The 17,393-nt window shown below is 30.7% G+C and overlaps 1 protein-coding gene across 1 annotated transcript in view; it reads left to right on the top strand.

Annotated features, from left to right (window-relative positions):
- Positions 1-17,393, top strand: part of dpyda.1 (dihydropyrimidine dehydrogenase a, tandem duplicate 1) — a 249,959-nt gene that overhangs the window by 218,197 nt on the left and 14,369 nt on the right. The window contains exon 20 of the mRNA XM_051098672.1: positions 7,518-7,697. Within this exon, the coding sequence (XP_050954629.1) occupies positions 7,518-7,697 (180 nt within the window). The remainder of the gene's footprint in view (positions 1-7,517; positions 7,698-17,393) is intronic.

Below are 17,393 nucleotides of genomic sequence, written 5' to 3'. Positions count from 1 at the left end.
ACAAGGCAAGCTTTTAACAAGCAACTTGGTTCAAATCCGCCTTGGTTAGAAAGCACACAGCGGCTTTACAGTGTTGCTTTTGGTTGCAGTTAGCTCACATTACAGTAACATTCTGGATTAGTGATTTTTTTTTTTTTTTTTTTTTAAATATTGTAACAAGAACATAATGTGCAGCTTGCATATTTGGATCATTTTAGAAAATACGTCTTATTTTTATACTGTACAACCAGAATTAAGTCACTCTAATGTAATAACGTAAACCTCTGACCAAACTGCTGCGTTTTTAGAACATTTTATTTACATTTATTCATTTAGCAGAAATATCTAGTTCTAAAATAACATTTAAATTAAACATTTAAAAAACTCATGTCTGTGTTTATATGACTCAAAGAGCATCAGGATTTAGTCATTTTAACCCTAACCCTAACTGTTAAATGTTTCATTTCACATTTTTTGCAAAACAAAGTGCACTTGTGCACAAATTGGCCCCATTACAGCACATAACGTTTTTACAGTGTTTGCTTTTTGGTTGCAGTTAGGTTGCCTTACAGTACGATGTATGTACATTTTTAAACATTTTACCAGATATAAAATGCAGTTCATTTGTTTAGATCATTTTAGATAATTTTTCATCTCATTTTAGTTGCAAATATGTCTTACCTTTATACAGCCAAAATAAAATGTTATGGAAACTTGTGAAACATCAATGTAATTTGTGAGGTCAAAAACCTCAGACCAAACTGCAATGTCTTTGAAACATTTTCTTTAGTTTTAAAATAATATTTATTATTTAAAAAAAAAAAAAAAACTAAATTATTTAAATTAAATTAAATTAAATGTTAAATAGTGACCCAGACAGCATGATTTAGTCATTTAAGTTTGTGTATATATATACATATAAACAAAAAAAATGAAAATGGCAAGTATAAAAGCTGCTAAATTATATTCATTACAAAAAATAATCAGAAATCATTATTTATTTAATTATAAATTAATTATTTGAAATCACGAAACATGCACAATTTAACTTCAATTTATTAAATGTTTAACAAACATAAAAATTTTAAGGCCCTAAAATGTTTTCTTAGATTTTGTTTTTTTTTTTTTTTTTTTTAACCAAATGTTGGGTTTTCCATGGATTCCACTTTAATGGTTTCATAAAATTTTAATAATCATAAAAAAAAAAATCTAAGTCGATTTTTATAAAAATGTAATTTATTATTATTATGATGATGGTTATTAGTATTATTATTTTCAGAAATAATAATGTTTTAATAATACATTTATGAGTAGTAGCAATAGTATTATTACATTAATATATTTATTTCACAGTTTCTTCAAGTTAAATCAAACTTTTTTTTTTGACGGGTTGCTGTGAAGACCTTCAAGTTTCTGTTTGTATATGATATGACAATAGTTTTTTCAAAACAAAATGTAAATACAGTAATTTCATTTTTATGACTGGATTGCATCACGGAAATCATACGGCCCTAAAAAACTTACCAGGTTTTCGTAACATATTCAACATTGTTAAGTACAATATGGCTTCTTAAACCACACCAAAGTTCAATATTTGTAGTATAAATTTGTTAAACAGTTAAAAATTGTTGTTTGTTAGTGTAATGTATGTTTATGCCAAAAATACAACATGGCCATGTTTTTTTTTTTCTTTTTTGTTCTGCAGAACAAAGAAAATCATATAGGTCTGGAACTAAATGAGAGTGTGTAAATAATGACAGATTTTTTTATTTTTGGGGTGAAATATCAGTTATAACTGACTACGCACACAAAAAAACAGGAGAATCACTGCTTGTATCCGTAGACAAAAGGGTAAAGGTTACACCCTCTTGTTAGACACCGAACTAGACTGTATTGACTAAATATAGTCCCCAGTTCAGTGGCTTGTGAAACGTATTTACTTCCAGTGACTTCTATAAAGATACAGTCTTTTACCTGAAGCGCTAGACAAAATATCAGTTGCTCGTTTTTTCCCGGTGCGTTGGTCAATCTGTGCGAATCAAAAAGGACAAGAGCTTCATGCATAGTCATTGTAACATTTGGATGCCAAACCGAATCTCTTTGGGGGGGAGATGGTGCACGGCTAAATGCCAGGATTTTATTGCGGGAAATAAAAGAGCAGATAGAAAAAGAGAAGCGAGAGAGAGAGAGAGAGCAAGATGAGGGTAGAGGGAGATGGAAAGAGCAGGAGCGCTGAATCTAAAAGCGTCTGAGATCTCAGAAGGAGTCGAAATCAATGCACCACCACAGTTTTCAGAGCAGATAAAAAGGACCTGCCGTCTCAATTGCCTGGAAACTACTTAGAAATTCTCACTTCAGATTTATTTCAGGACTCAGCCACATTAGCGCTAAATACTCCGGGTCAGGATATCTTTGATGTTCTGCATCAAATGAAAAGCAATAATGGGCAGTGACTCCTGTTCGCAGAGCAACAAGCCTGGGATTTTACAGCCCCGTCAGACACAGGATCACGCCGTTTAGTCTTATTTGCAGCTCTTTTCATCATAATGAATCATTTGTTAGCTCAAATCCCACGTTTTTCGCTAAATACGTCTGTAAATACAGAACAAAAACGGTCCTGGCGCATATCTATTCAGAGTTTGAACAATAAACCACTCGTCCAACCTCCGTAAGACCCCTGATCCGTCCTATTGACGGCCGTCTGCTCTGTCAACTGCAATAATTACGAATCAATTGTTAAACTGCTCGCCGGGCATCGTGGACTCGCTTACTTGTTGATGTTAAATCAAGGTGAAATGTCATCAAACCGATTCGAAAAACAAACGTGTAGATGCGAACTGTGGCGTAAACGGGGAAACAGGTTTTATGCAAATGCGAATCCTAATGAAAACGTATCTCCCAGAGATGAGCTGGCCAGGGTAAATGCCTCCGTTTTCTCAGCGTGAGGTGTGCCGCGTGGGAATTCGCTTTTAAATATGCAAATGACGCAGCACGGACGATGATCTGCGGCCCTCGTTCCCCCCTGAGAAAGTCTGCGTTGTGACTGTGAGGAGGAGGAGGGAGGAAGGCTGGGAATCGTTAGGGATTTAATGATTCTGGTTCTGATTCTGGGTTCCTTAATGATTTCGTTTGCTGCCTCCTCCTTTCCCACTAAACAAATACAGTGATATTTTTGGTACAGTTTAGTTTTTTTTAATTAAACTGCCATTTATTACAGCGTTAAACATCCGAATGTGCAACTTTAACTACTCTAGTACTAATGCCAGTCTCACTAGCAATAAGTATACATGTCGTCATTGGTTCCCAAAGTGTGGAAACCAGAGGTATTGTAAAGGCTTTTGTTTATTTTAATTCCCATTTATATCATGTACTACCACTCAAAGGTTTTTGCATTTGCACTGCATTTGTTTGATCCAAAATGCAGCAAAAGCAGTAATACTGTGAAATATTTTTATTATTTCAAAAAACTGTTTTCTATTTGAGTATATTTAAAAATGTAATTTATTCCTGTGATCAAAGCCAGATTTTCAGCATCATTACTCCAGTCTTCAGTGTCACTTGATCCTTCAGAAATCATTCTAATATTGGCTGTTCAACAGTTTTATTATTGTTATTATCAATATTTAAAACAGTTGAGTACATTTTTTCAGGATTCTTTTCAAGATTTGAAGATCAGAATTTATCTGAAATAAAAAGCTTTTCTAACATTATAGACTATGCCATGCAAAAGCTTGAAATCAGTATAATTTATTTTTTATTTTTATAATTTATTTAGCAAGGATGCTTTAAATTGATCAAAACTGATGATAAAGATTTATGTTACAAAAGATTTCTATTTCAGATAAATGCTGTTCTTTTGAACTTTCTATTCATGAAATAAACCTGAAAAAAGCTGTTTTCAACATAATAATAAATGTTTTTGAGCAGCAAATCAGAATATTAGAATGATTTCTGAAAGATCATGTGACTGGAGTAATGAAGCTAAAAAAAAGTTTTTTAAAAGGATTTTCATTTATTTGTAGACTTGTTTTTAGTTTTTACTTACTTTATATTTTCTTAATTAATTTTATTTATTTATTTATTTTGTTTTTTTCTGTTACAAACCAGAAGAAACTGCATGGAAATTGATTTTCATTATATGCAAAAGTTTGTTTTATTTTATTTTATTTTTTTCATTTTTTATTTAATTTTATCAAAATGAATTTTATTTATTTATTGATTTGTTTTTACTTACACTATATATATATATATATATATATATATATATATATAATTTATTTTATTACTATTTTTATTATTATTATTATTTATTTATTTTTTTATTAATTAATTTATTTGTTTTTATTTATTGATTGATGTTGCTGTTGCAGACCTGAAGATGTTGCATGTATATTGATTTTCATTATATGCAAAAGTCTGGCTAGTACATGCAGCATTTCTGTTTTTGTGTTCCAAATGTATTTTATTTATTTATTTATTTATTTTTTATTTTTTACTTACTGTATATTTATTTAGTTATTTTGCTTTATAGTTGATTTTCATTATATGCCAATGACTGAACATTTCTGCTTTTGTGTTCCAAATCTTATTTTATTTTATTTTGTATGATTTCTGAAGGATCACGTGACTGGAGTCATGATGCTAAAAATTCAGCTTTGAAATCACAGGAATAAATTACATTTTAAAATATATTCAAATAGCAGTTATTTTAAATGGTAAAAATGTTTCAAGGTTGTACTGTTTTTACTGTACTTTGGATCAAATAAATGCAGGCTGGGTAAGCAGAAGAGACTTCTTTAAAACACATTAAAAATCTTACTGTTCAAAAACTTTTGACTGGTAGTGTATATTTAATTTAATTTGATTTAATATTATTATTAATATCGCTTCAGCAAAGCTGTTTATTTATTTATTGTAATACATGCCTGGTTTTTTAAATAATTGCACACTTTTATGTATTTTTTTAACAGAAAGCATATATATATGCTTCATACTGTGACCGATTATTTTGCATATTCAGCTACACTGATTGCACTTGTTGAGTCCTTGTTGCATATGATCAGCAACAACAATGCAGCTGAAAATAAGTGTCTGTTTATTGTGTTTGTATATTATTGATTTACATTCAATTCAGATTGCAACTCACAACTCATTTCTTTGGCTGTCATGCTGTAGTTTGATGTCTGTCTATAGTACTTTAAAGCGCTTTTTCATCTGCATCTACGGTGGACCGCAGACGTTCAAGTTCAAGATGTTCAGAACTGTTTAAGGACAGAAAATCAATCTAAAAATTTGAACTGCTTATGAATAAGAACCTTTTATCAAACCCAATCCCAGATATCAGATACAAGCCGAGAGAGAGTGGAGATCCAAAGGTCTACGTGTCGAGTCAGGAACCAGCTGTGAGCATTTGCAAAGCGACTGAATGCTAATCCTGTGAAAGAAGGCAGTTCTCGGGCCGACTTCGGCTGATGTCAGATCGGCGATAGCGCCAGGAGATAAGCGTGTCTTATCTGCTTCCTTAAGACGCGGTGTGACTGCCATCTGAAGTGCCGTAGACACTTGCACAAAGCCTGGCTTCAAGCACTCGCTGCATATCACAGTCTCTGAGCTACAGAAGCGTAACAGAGTCAATGGAAAGGGCTCGGGCGCGCGCTGACGTGCGCTTGATGAGTGAGCATAAGCTCTGCGTTATCGGCCTCGTCTGCGCCCTGCCGGTAATGAGAGAATGAATTAGATTTCTCTTAAGGTCAATTGTATTCAGCGTTTCAGAGCATGTGCGTCGTAGTACTGCTTTGGTTCTGGATGCTGACGTTTGTCTTTTGTGGCTTCTTTTGAAGGATGGCACGTGTTTTAACGACCTCCTTTTGTTTCTCTGTCTGGATGTGCTTTTATTTATTTGCATGTGTTTGTTAGTGTGCATGCCGTAATGTAGCCTAGTGGTTAATGGTTTGACCTGGAATCTGAACGATTGTAGGTTTGAACCCTACAAACAGTACATTTATTCAACAGCTTCAATTAAGCATTTATTTACTCATTTACTCACATGAATTTAGACTGACAAGCACAAGTATGAATAAAAAACACCATAAAAGAATCATTATCAAAATTACCATGGCTCATATCACAAGTCTAAGTTGTGTGTATTTTTTTTTTTTTGTATTATTATATTCAAAAGAGTGGCCAGTACATGCAAAATTCTTCTGTGTTCCATTGGTGGTATCAAACACTGTTTTTGTTTTATTTTATTTTATTTATTTTATTTTATTTTTTGTTAAAGGAATTTTATTTTATAAAATTTTTGTTTTGTTTTTTATTTTCATTCATTCATTCATTCATTCATTCATTCATTCATTTTGCTGTTTCAAACCTGAAGATGTAAGTCTGGCTAGTACATGCGACATTTCTACTTTTCCAAAAAAAATATTTTATTTTATTTTATGATATTTATTTTTTGTTAAAGGAATTTTATTTTGAAAAAAAAATAGTTTTGATTTTTTTGTTTTTGTTTTTTATTTTCGTTCATTCGTTCATTCGTTCATTCATTCATTCATTCATTCATTTTTCTGTTGCAAACCTAAAAAAAAAAAAAAAAAAAAAAAAAAAAAAAAAAAATCTGGCTAGTACATGCAATATTTCTACTTTTCCAAAAATTTTATTTTATTTATTTTTTTATTATTATTATTTTATTAAAAGAAATTGCATTTATTTATTTATTTATTTATTTATTTTCTGTTGCAAACCTGAAGATGTTGAATGTAAACCGATCTTCATTATATGCAAAAGTCTGGCTTGTACATGCAACATTTCTGCTTTTGTGTTCCAAAATTTATTTTAATATTTTATTTTATTTTATTTTATTTTAATTAAAAAGTTTTATTTATCTGTTTATTTAGATTTTGTTACTTTATGATTTTGTGTTTACTTTATATTTAGTTATTTGTTTTTAATTATTAGTATTATTATTTATTTATTTTATTAAGCTGGAGATGTTGCTGTCTGGCTAGTGCATGAAACATTTCTGCTTTTGTGTTTCAAAATTATTTTATTTTATTTTATTTTATTTTTTAAATAAATGTGTTTTATGCAATCTTGTTTTTTTTTTAAATGTAATTATTTTATTTGAAAAATATGTTTTATTATTTATTTTACTTGTATATTTATTTATTTATTTATTTTTTGTTTACAGACTAGGGCTACCACATAGACCAGGACAACTGTTTCAGTGCTATTTGTCGGTTGTTGGTATATTTTATACTTAGTATTAAAAAATATATGCTTACAGCAGCTTTAAGATGGTGCCATTCTGTCGTGATGTTGCGTGCATGTGGAGGTGTATTGTGATTTTTCTTTTAGACATTTTGCCTTTTTATTTATAGCATAGTAGTGGAGACAGTACAGGAATGTTATAGGACATGGAATTGGCAAATGTTGCAAGTCGGACTTAACCTTGCATTACCAATGTGTCCACTAATAACTACACCACAGCTCTGACATACACCGTTATTAAAGAAACCAGTGTTTGTTTTTTCACACAGGTGTGCAGTGCAGTACAAAACCAGGACTTCACTGTGATCGACGACTACTGCACTGGCCTAAAAGCCCTGCTCTACCTCAAAAGCATCGAAGAGCTCCAGAACTGGGACGGCCAGTCGCCTCCAACGGCCCGCCATCAGAAAGGAAAGCCCGTGGCCACGCTAGAGGAAGTCAAAGGAGGGGTGAGAGACTTCACAGCTGTTTTAAAACACCCTTTTACTGATGATTACCCCTCCCCGGCTTTCCTCTCACGTTGTTTTCCTTATTACAGTCCTCCGACATGCCATTAAGGAGCTAAACGCAATTCCCATAATTCTACAGCTTTAAGAACAAGTGCTCATTAATGCAGCATTAGCGTTAAACCCGTGGACTTGCATCCATCCATTTACTTGTTGTCAGTTCGTAAAAATCCACGTAATAACAGCGCTGTCCAATACACAAAGTGGCCGCTTGCACTTCTGCAATCTCAAAGGTGAAAGAACATTATAGTGCCGCGCTTAGTCGTTATGTTTCTGGTAAAAGGAAGCACAAAATGAGCAGTAAGGTTAAAGTACGCCACGCCAAAGTTTGAATCAAGCTTTGACTTATGGGAGAAAGTAATTGGGTTATTTTATATCTTTTTTCTCGCACATGCCATTTACATAACAGCAGCAACAAAAAAATGAGATTCGACAAAGGCAGCTGTTCACGCGTTTAATGGTTTGTACTTCACGTGTACGTTCAGCCCTCGGTAATCTCCCTCATTATTTGTGCACAAGGAATATTAGGCGGCATGTAAATGAGCAAAACTTCAGTAAACTCCTTTCAAAGCGGCGAATTAAAGGCCTTTATCAGATCACAGCCTTTCTGCTAATACACCAGCCGAGGGAAAAGCTTTGAAGCCCGCCTAGTGTTTTCTAACGGGCTAGCTGCGACTTCTCAGCTTCTGACTGCAAGGCGGCTCAGCGCAATAGTTTAAATGCTAATGCCAAATGAGCGTCGGGGAATGAAGGAATAAAACGAAAGAGAAGCAGGCAGTGATAAGTGTAAGTCATTTTCATGTCGACAGGACATTAGTGCTGGAATTGGCACTACAATAACATTGGCGCCGGGAAAGCCGAGGAGCGTTGTGTAGAAACGTCGCAGCGGTCCGCGTGTCCCCCCGGCTGCGTTCAGGGTTGCTGCTCAAAAGAAGGAAAAGTCACTGAGCGCAAGGGTCACGGGGATGTTCGGCTGACAGGCGCTCTTTTGTAAACTGAGAGAGGGAAAGAAAAATCAATGAACATTAGACCATGTGAGCATTGTACTCCACGTCTGCTGTTGTACAGGCAAGACGCTTCTCTGTCAGATGGATGTGTAAGAAAAATAGATTTTGCATTTCTTAAAGGGATAGTTCACCCAAAAATGAAAATTCACCATCATGTCATTTCAAACCTGTAGGAGCTTCGTTCGTCTTCGGAACTTAAATTTATGAAGCTATGAGAATATTTTTTGTGCGCAAAGAAAACAAAAAATGACTTTATTCAACAATTTCTTCTCTTCTGTGATAGTCTCGACAAGCTTCCACTAGAGTACACGGTGCAAGAAAATACCAGTTCTTGCATAGTGACATGATAAAAATTCATTATGCAAATATTAAAATGACATAGTCAATCCAAAAATTATTCAGACACCAGATATAATATTTGATATTTCTTTACTAGTGGATGCAAGACACTGTAGTTCATTTATGTAAGTGAGGATAGCAAAATAAAGCAAACTGTGACATATTATAGCCAAAACCTCTTCATACAGTGGACCACCAGTAAAATTGACCAAAAAAACTGCAACTAAAAATTATTTAGACACTTTTGACCTGACAATGTTTTTTCTTTAATTGCTAATGCGACCTTTTTACACCACAGACTGAACAAGATTTTAAAAAAATAATTTAAAAATAATTAAAATTAACTTTATTATAAATCTTTTTTAAAATGTAATTTCATTTTATTAAAATTAATATTCATTAAATTATCAAAAATGACAGTAAAAAAAAATCTATTTCAAATAAATGCTGTTCTTTTGAACTTTCCATTCATCAATGAATCCTAAAAAAATATATGTCACCCTGGACCACAAAACCAGTCATAAGGCTCTTTAAAAAAAAAAAAAAAAAAAAAAAAAAAAAATTATTAGAAGAAATACGCTTTCCATTGATGTATGGTTTGTCAGGACAGGATAATATTTGCGTGAGATACAACTATTTGAAAATGTAGAATCTGAGGGTGCAAAAAAAAAAAATCTAAATATTGAGAAAATAGCCTTTAAAGTTGTCTAAATGAAGTTTTTAGCAATGCATATTACTAATCAAAAAATTTTTGATATATTTACAGTAGGAAATTTACAAAATATCTTAATGGAACATGACATTTACTTAATATCCTAATGATTTTTGGCATAAAAGAAAAATCTATAATTTTGACCCGTACAACGTATTTTTGGTTATTGCTACAAATATACCCATGCTACTTAAGACTGGTTTTGTGGTCCAGGATCACATATATTTTGCACAAAAATATTCAGAAGCACAGCTGTTTTCAACATTGATTAATAATAAGAAGAAATCTTTCTTGAGCAGCAAATCAGCATATTAGAATGATTTCTGAAGGATCATATAACACTGAAAAGTGGAGTAATGATGATGAAAATACAGCTTTGCATCATGGAATAAATTACATTTAAAAAAAAAAGGTTATTCCTTATACTATCATTCCGGTTTCAAAGGATTGGTTAAAACTTTCAGTGTTGAAATATTATGTTACAAGAAATGAAATGTTAAAATCAGGCATATTTTCAAATTATTTGGTAAAGTTTATGTATAAATATTTTTGTTTTTTTAATGGAGAACCTATTCCTAATATTGTTGCTGTCATGATCACCATTTACGCTTTTATTTTATTTTATTTTATTTTATTTTATTTTATTTTATTTTATTTTATTTTATTTTATTTTATTTTATTTTATTTTATTTTAAGGCATTTCATTAATTATTCTTCAATTACACTACCAGTCAAAAGTTTTTGAACTTGAACTATAATGAATACTCTTCTGCTCACCAAGCCTGCATTTATTTGACCCAAAATACAGCCAAAGCAGTAATATTGTGAAATATTTTTATTATTTAAAATAATTGCTTTCTATTTGAATATATTTAAAAATTAAATTTATTTATGTGATCAAATATATATTTTCAGCATCATTACTCCAGTCTTCAGTGTCACATGATCCTTCAGAAATCATTCTAATATGCTGATTTGCTGTTCAAGAAACATTTTGTACTATTATTATTATTACTATTATTATTATCAATATTTAAAACAGTTGAAACCTGAAACCAGAAACCTGAAACAATTCTACTCAGCTGTTTTCAAAGTAAAAATGTAAAAGTATAATAGTAAATGTTTTTTGAGCAGAAAATCTGAATATTAGAATGATTTCTGAAGGATCATGTGACTGGAGTAATGATGCTAAAAATTCAGCTTTGAAATCACAGGAATAAATTACGTTTTAAAATATATTCAAATAGAAAGCAGTTATTTTAAATAGTAAAAATATTTCAAAATGTTTTTGCTGTACTTTGAATCAAATAAATGCAGGCTTTTTAAAAAACATTAAAAATCTTACTTTTCAAAGACTTTTGACTGGTAGTGTATGTTTTCCTAACTTTAAGTGTTAAAATATTATGTTACAAGAAATTAAATGTTAAAATCAGTCATATTTTCAAATTATTTGGTATATTTTAACGTGTATTTTTTTTTTTTATTTAATTTAATTTTATTTAAGGAATTTCATTTATTATTCTTTAATTACACTACCAATGAAAAGAGTTTTAATGTTTATTTTATTTTGTTTTATTTAATCTTATCTTATCTTATCATATCGTATCGTATCTTATCTTACCTTATCTTATTTATTTTATTTTATTTTATTTTATTTTATTTTATTTTATTTTATTTATATTATCTTATTTTATTTATCTTATCTTGTCTTATCTTTTTTTTGTTTTTTTAATTTTATTTTTATTTTTTTATTTATTTATTTTATTTTATTTTATTTTATTTTAGACTTTTCCAGAAAATGTTTTATTTGATACATTGGTTATTTTTACATGTCCAAAGTGAATTTACTCCTGGCCAACATTTTGCAGGTCCAAGTATTTTCTCTAAAAAGTGAAATATCATTAATATGTAGTGTATCTGTTGTATTCAGGATGTGTTTGTATGCTAGCATAACTATGATTTGAAAGACATCTGGTTTAAAACACACAGTTATTAATCTTATAATAGGATGGAAACCATGTATAAGCAGCGGCTCGGTGACACAAACACACAGGCTCCATCTGTTCTACTTTCTCCCTAACCAGGGCGTTGTGTCGGCCCCTGACAGTGTGAGGCAAGACAACCTTGCTGAAGGCTTCATTACCATTATAGTCCTGCCAGGCAACACCGAAGCGCACAGGCAGCCAGACCGCTGTTTACAAGTGTTAATACCCCCACGGTCCGGCCTAGCCGAGAGAAAGTGCATCAGATGACCAGCAGACACACAAACAGGCAACCGTTTTAGCGTTGCATTGCCTAAGCGCAGCGTTTTAGAGACGGCAGCAAAAAACCAACCGCACATCCCCTGAGAGAACGACGCTCGCTGCCTCGGCGAGCAGAAAAAAACAAACTCGTCTTTCGCTGAACGCTCCCTTAGGCTCCGCTTTATCAACCACAACGACTTCTGAGCTCTCGTCTTCTTTCCTTCACGTCGTGGAGTGATCAAACTGCCTTTTTTATTCTTTGTGGCTAACAAATTTTCTCGTAGCCCTCGCTGTCCTCCATCACCCTTTCTTATCGCTTCTGTCTGCAGTTCGGTGCTGTTTTTCTTTCTCTCTGTCTCTCAAGCTTTATATAAAGCGTGTCTGGGCTGGTGCTCGCTGTCCTCCGGCTCATCCAGCTTGCCACAGGTGAGCTGTCAGTCAGCGGAGGGGTTGTCTAAGAGTGGGCTGACAGGTAATATCAGTCTGAAGCCCTTCCCTGCCTGACACAACTCACTGGAAATATAACATTGTCCAACCACGGGCTTCGCATTTCAATTTCCTGCCTGTGTTGTCTTGTTTTATCGTGCAAAATTAATTAAAAATAAATTGAAATACAATAGAGGTACTTCAAATGACATTCAAGAATTTTTATTACTCTGCTCGCAAGGCAAGAATATTGAAATACCTGGTACTACTTTTTATTATTATTCTCACACTCTTTCAGTCTAACCACTTGATGGAGACTCATTTTAAGTTTGGCCTTGAGATTCTTTTTTCTTTTTTATAAAAAAAAATGTTTAAAGTCATCTATATTAATGTGGTAAGTTTGTACATTTAAAGTAGGATAAATTATATTACTCTGTAAAGTTATGGAATTTAAGGAATTAAGTTAAGGAATTTTTTTAATCATTATTTTTAATTTATTATTAATGCTTCTATATTAATGCAGCAAGTTAATACATTTAAAATAAGATAAATTATATTACTTGGCAGAGAGTTTATTTAAAAATAATTATTTTTATATTTTATCATTATAATTTAGATTTTATTATTAATAGATTATTATTATTATTATTATTATTATTAAAAATGTACATTTTTTACATTGGTGTCTTTTATTATATTTATTATATATTTTTTTATAGCTGTTACTCTATTGTGGTTGCACATTAATGTGCCATTTTTTAAATAATAAGTGATATTACTATATAAAAGTTATTTAAAAATATTTGTTAATAATTTTTACAATTGTTGTTATTCAATAAATGTTACTGTCAAATTTAAATTATTTAAAATGATTTAATTCTTAATCATTTTCACAATCGTTATTTTTCAAAAAATGTTACTTTTTTTATTCAAGTTATTTAAAATTATTCACAATATTTATTTTTGATTTTTATCATAAATATAATTATTCAACAAATGTTACTGTTGCATTTAAGTTATATCAAATTACATATTTATATTTATTTTTAAGATTTTTCACAATTGATATTATTTAGTAAAGGTTACTGTCAAATTTAAGTTAATTTTTTTTTTTTTAAGAATTTTCACAATTGTTATTATTTAATAAATGTCACTGTTGAATTTGTTTTTTAAAATTATTTGGAATTTTTTAATAATTCTCACAGTTGTTATTGAATATGTTACTGTCAAATTAAATGTATTTAAAATTATGTATATATTTTTAATAATTTTCACAGTTGTTATTATTCAATACATTACTGTCTAATTCAAGTTATTTAAAATTATTTATATTTTTTTATTAATTTTTACAATTGTTATTATTTAATAATCGTAACTGTTGATTTCAAGTTGTTTAAAATGATTTATAATTTAAAAAAATTACAATCTTTATTATTTTAATAACTGTTACTGTCAGATTTAAGTTAATTAAATAATTTTTACAATTATTTTTCAATAAATATTACTTTCACATTTGTTATTTAAAATGATTTATAATTTTTTTAATAACTTCCACAATTATTGTTATTCAAAAATGTCACTGATGATTTTAAGTTATTTAATTTTTTTATCATTCTCACAATCATTATTATTCAATAAATGTTACTGTTGAATTCAAGTTATTTAAAATGATTTATAATTTGTAAATAATTTTCACAATCACTATTCAATTAGCGAAACTTTTTTTTTTTAATTTTTAAAATTTAAAATTATTTATCATTTTAAAAAATATTTTGCAGTTATTATTATTCAGTAAATCTTAGTCGAATTTAAGTTATTTAAAATTATTTATAATTATTTATAATATTGTTTCAGTGAATTAACTAAATATGTCAAGTAATTATGTCAATGATGGAAGAGGCACTTTGTGAGGTCTTTCTTTCGCTTACTTGTATCCCAGCTAAATATGCAAGGACAAAACAAAACATTGCTCTGTTTATTTGAGCATCCCAACAAACTCAACGCAACAACATTAGCTCAATCAGTTTAGGACCAGATCTGTTTGGCCTAACCGATGACAAATTAAGTGTTTGTGAAACCTGTTTGAACACGTTCATTATTTTTGCCGTTCTGTTTGGTGTTGTTAGAGGCACAGAAATCACATACTTTATCTTTAAAAGTCTTTCCCCATCAAAACCATCCCATCTTGTAATCTAGCTGCTCAATTGGAATCATGTTTATTTTAGGTGACATATGGGCTCATTTGTGCATAGAGCTGTGAACGGGCCAGCGGAGAACAGTTTAGAGCACTGCTTTAGTGCACATTAAATATGAAGGGACTCAGCCGGCCGCTGTCCTTTTTGCCTGGCCAGAGTGAAGATGTACTGTTATTGCCGAGCGATTGTCCGACTGCTCAATGGGGTCTTTCATTAGCCCTCTCTAATATCTGACCCACGAGACACCGGCCAATCACAATGCATAACTCGCTGGCAGCGCCGTTCAGGGAGGATTTAGTGCCGCAAAAGTGTGATGGGCTTAAAGCAAGTTACAGCTGAATAAATGTTGGGTCATTACATATACATCAATGTTATATCTGGATTAAATCATAGTTATAAGTATATTAAAGGGTACCTATTATGTCCCTTTGTACAAGATGTAATGTAAGCCTCAGGTGCATGTCTCTTTAAATGCAAATGAGCTACTGCTCGCCGCCCCCTTTTCCAGAATGTGCCTTTACAACTCGTACCTCAGATGTTCTACCAAAAACATCTGTTCGGTTTTGATTATCATGTTTATCGCTCTGAAATCATACGTTTTAAAGCCATATCAGTTTAAACTGCTGATAATATGGTTTTATGAGCACACACATCTAAAGCATGCACACAGAAAGTGGCTGTCACACAGCATGTGAATACTAAAGTAAGTTCTCTTTCATGTCTTATTGCGCTTAAACTGTCAAATACACATTTATGCTATGTTACCGGACCACAAAACCAGTCATAAAGGTCAATTTTCTGAAATTTCATCTGAATAAATCAGTTTTCCATTGATCAATGGGTTGTTAGGATAGGACAATATTTGGCGGTTAGATAACTATTTAAAAATCTAAAATCTGAGGGTGCAAAATAATTAAAATATTGAGAAAATCGCCTTTAAAGTTGTCCAAATTAAGTTTGTAGCGATGCATATTGCTAATCAAAAATTACATTTTGATATATTTATGTTAGGAAATTTACAAAATATCTTCATGATCTTTACTTAATACCCTAATGATTTTTGGCATAAAAGAAAAATTGATCATTTTGACCCATACAATGTATTTTTGGCCATTGCTACAAATATAGCCGTGCTGCTTATGGCTGGTTTTGTGGTCCAGGGTCACGTATATAAAACCCATATGAGATTTTGTATGGTAAATATTAATCAAATATATTAGTTATATTAGTTTTATTGTTAGTCTTGTATTAGTCTTGTTAAATGTGAAGTGTGCATTTTCTGAGCCACTAGCTTAATTATAAAAATAAGTTTTTATAAAACAGGTTTCAAGAAGACATTCTCATCTGTCATTGGTCAAACAGATTGCTCCACCCTAAACTCACACCATTGGTTAATCCAATGTTGCTGTTGTCAGGTTGTTTAAAAAAAAAAAGAATAATAATTAAAAAAATAAATAAAAATAACAAAAAATTGTTTACACTTTACACTTTTTAGGGAAGTCAACCAAAAATGTCTTTCTTGTAGTTGTTTTTGCATATTTAGATGGGATTACAGAAATGTTTTATTTAATATTTATATTTATCTATATTATTAATTATATACTATTACAATTTTTGAATTAGCTTTTATTTTTATACTTCATTTTAATAATACAGCTTTTGTCAGTTGTATTAATTTTTCAATATTTTATTTACTATAAATTAAATACATCATAAATGTGTGTATTACGTATGTTTTTAATTTATATTAGCACTATTACATTTTATTTTTTTATCAAATTCCGTTGAATTTTGCTCTAAATTCATTTTTATTTTTTATTAATTTTTTTAAATAATAAAAAAAACACAATGTAAAATAAAAACACAATGCAAAATAAAAATGAAATATGTTTTATTTTTTCTCAAATTCAGTTTTATTTTTACCAAATTCTGTATTTTGCTTTCATTTTCAGGATTCCATTGGCTTCATTAAATTTTAATAATCAAAAGCATCTTTAAATAATTGGTTTTATTAAATAATTCTCTTTTTTTTCCAGAAATGCTGTTGTGTATTTACATTTTTCTGGAAAAGAAATTCTGATATTTTTTTCTATTAAATATTCCTTAAAAATTATGTTTTAATAATAATTCTAGTAGTAGTAGTAGTAGTACTATAATTACATTAAGTCATATATTTCTGTCACAGTTTATTCAAGTTAAACCAAACTTTTATTTTGATGGGTTGCTGTGAGGACCTTTAAGTTTCTGTTTGTATATGATATGATAATACGCAAGTGACTCTCAGAGCAGTTCTAGAGATTGTTTATGCATTTATGTACTCATATTTTGAGGCGACAGAGGCTGAAAACACAGCGAGCGTGACGTGTGCCTCAGTATGTGTGTAGAGTAAACAAAACCGTGCGTCTGCGCCATTCATTCACACACGGACACGCAAAACATGCAGGATTCATATTCAAATAATATTTTTGTGACTTAATATACACAGACACTAGTCCATATCATGTTTTGATTTAAGTGTACTGACCTACTTTTGATTTATTCACCCAAATAGCGGCAAATTCCGTGACATTCCGTGTTATACAGTAAATTCTATTTTTATGACTGGATTCCGTGATTACATCTAGATTCCACAAAAAAAGGCCCTATATTAATTTTAGTTTTAGTAATCCATGTTTAGTAAAGCAGCATTTCTAATTTTCATTTGCTTTTTCATGTAA

This window comes from Labeo rohita, chromosome 24, assembly GCF_022985175.1.
Source record: "Labeo rohita strain BAU-BD-2019 chromosome 24, IGBB_LRoh.1.0, whole genome shotgun sequence".
Lineage (NCBI taxonomy): Eukaryota > Metazoa > Chordata > Actinopteri > Cypriniformes > Cyprinidae > Labeo > Labeo rohita.
This window is presented reverse-complemented; position numbering and strand designations above follow the sequence as displayed.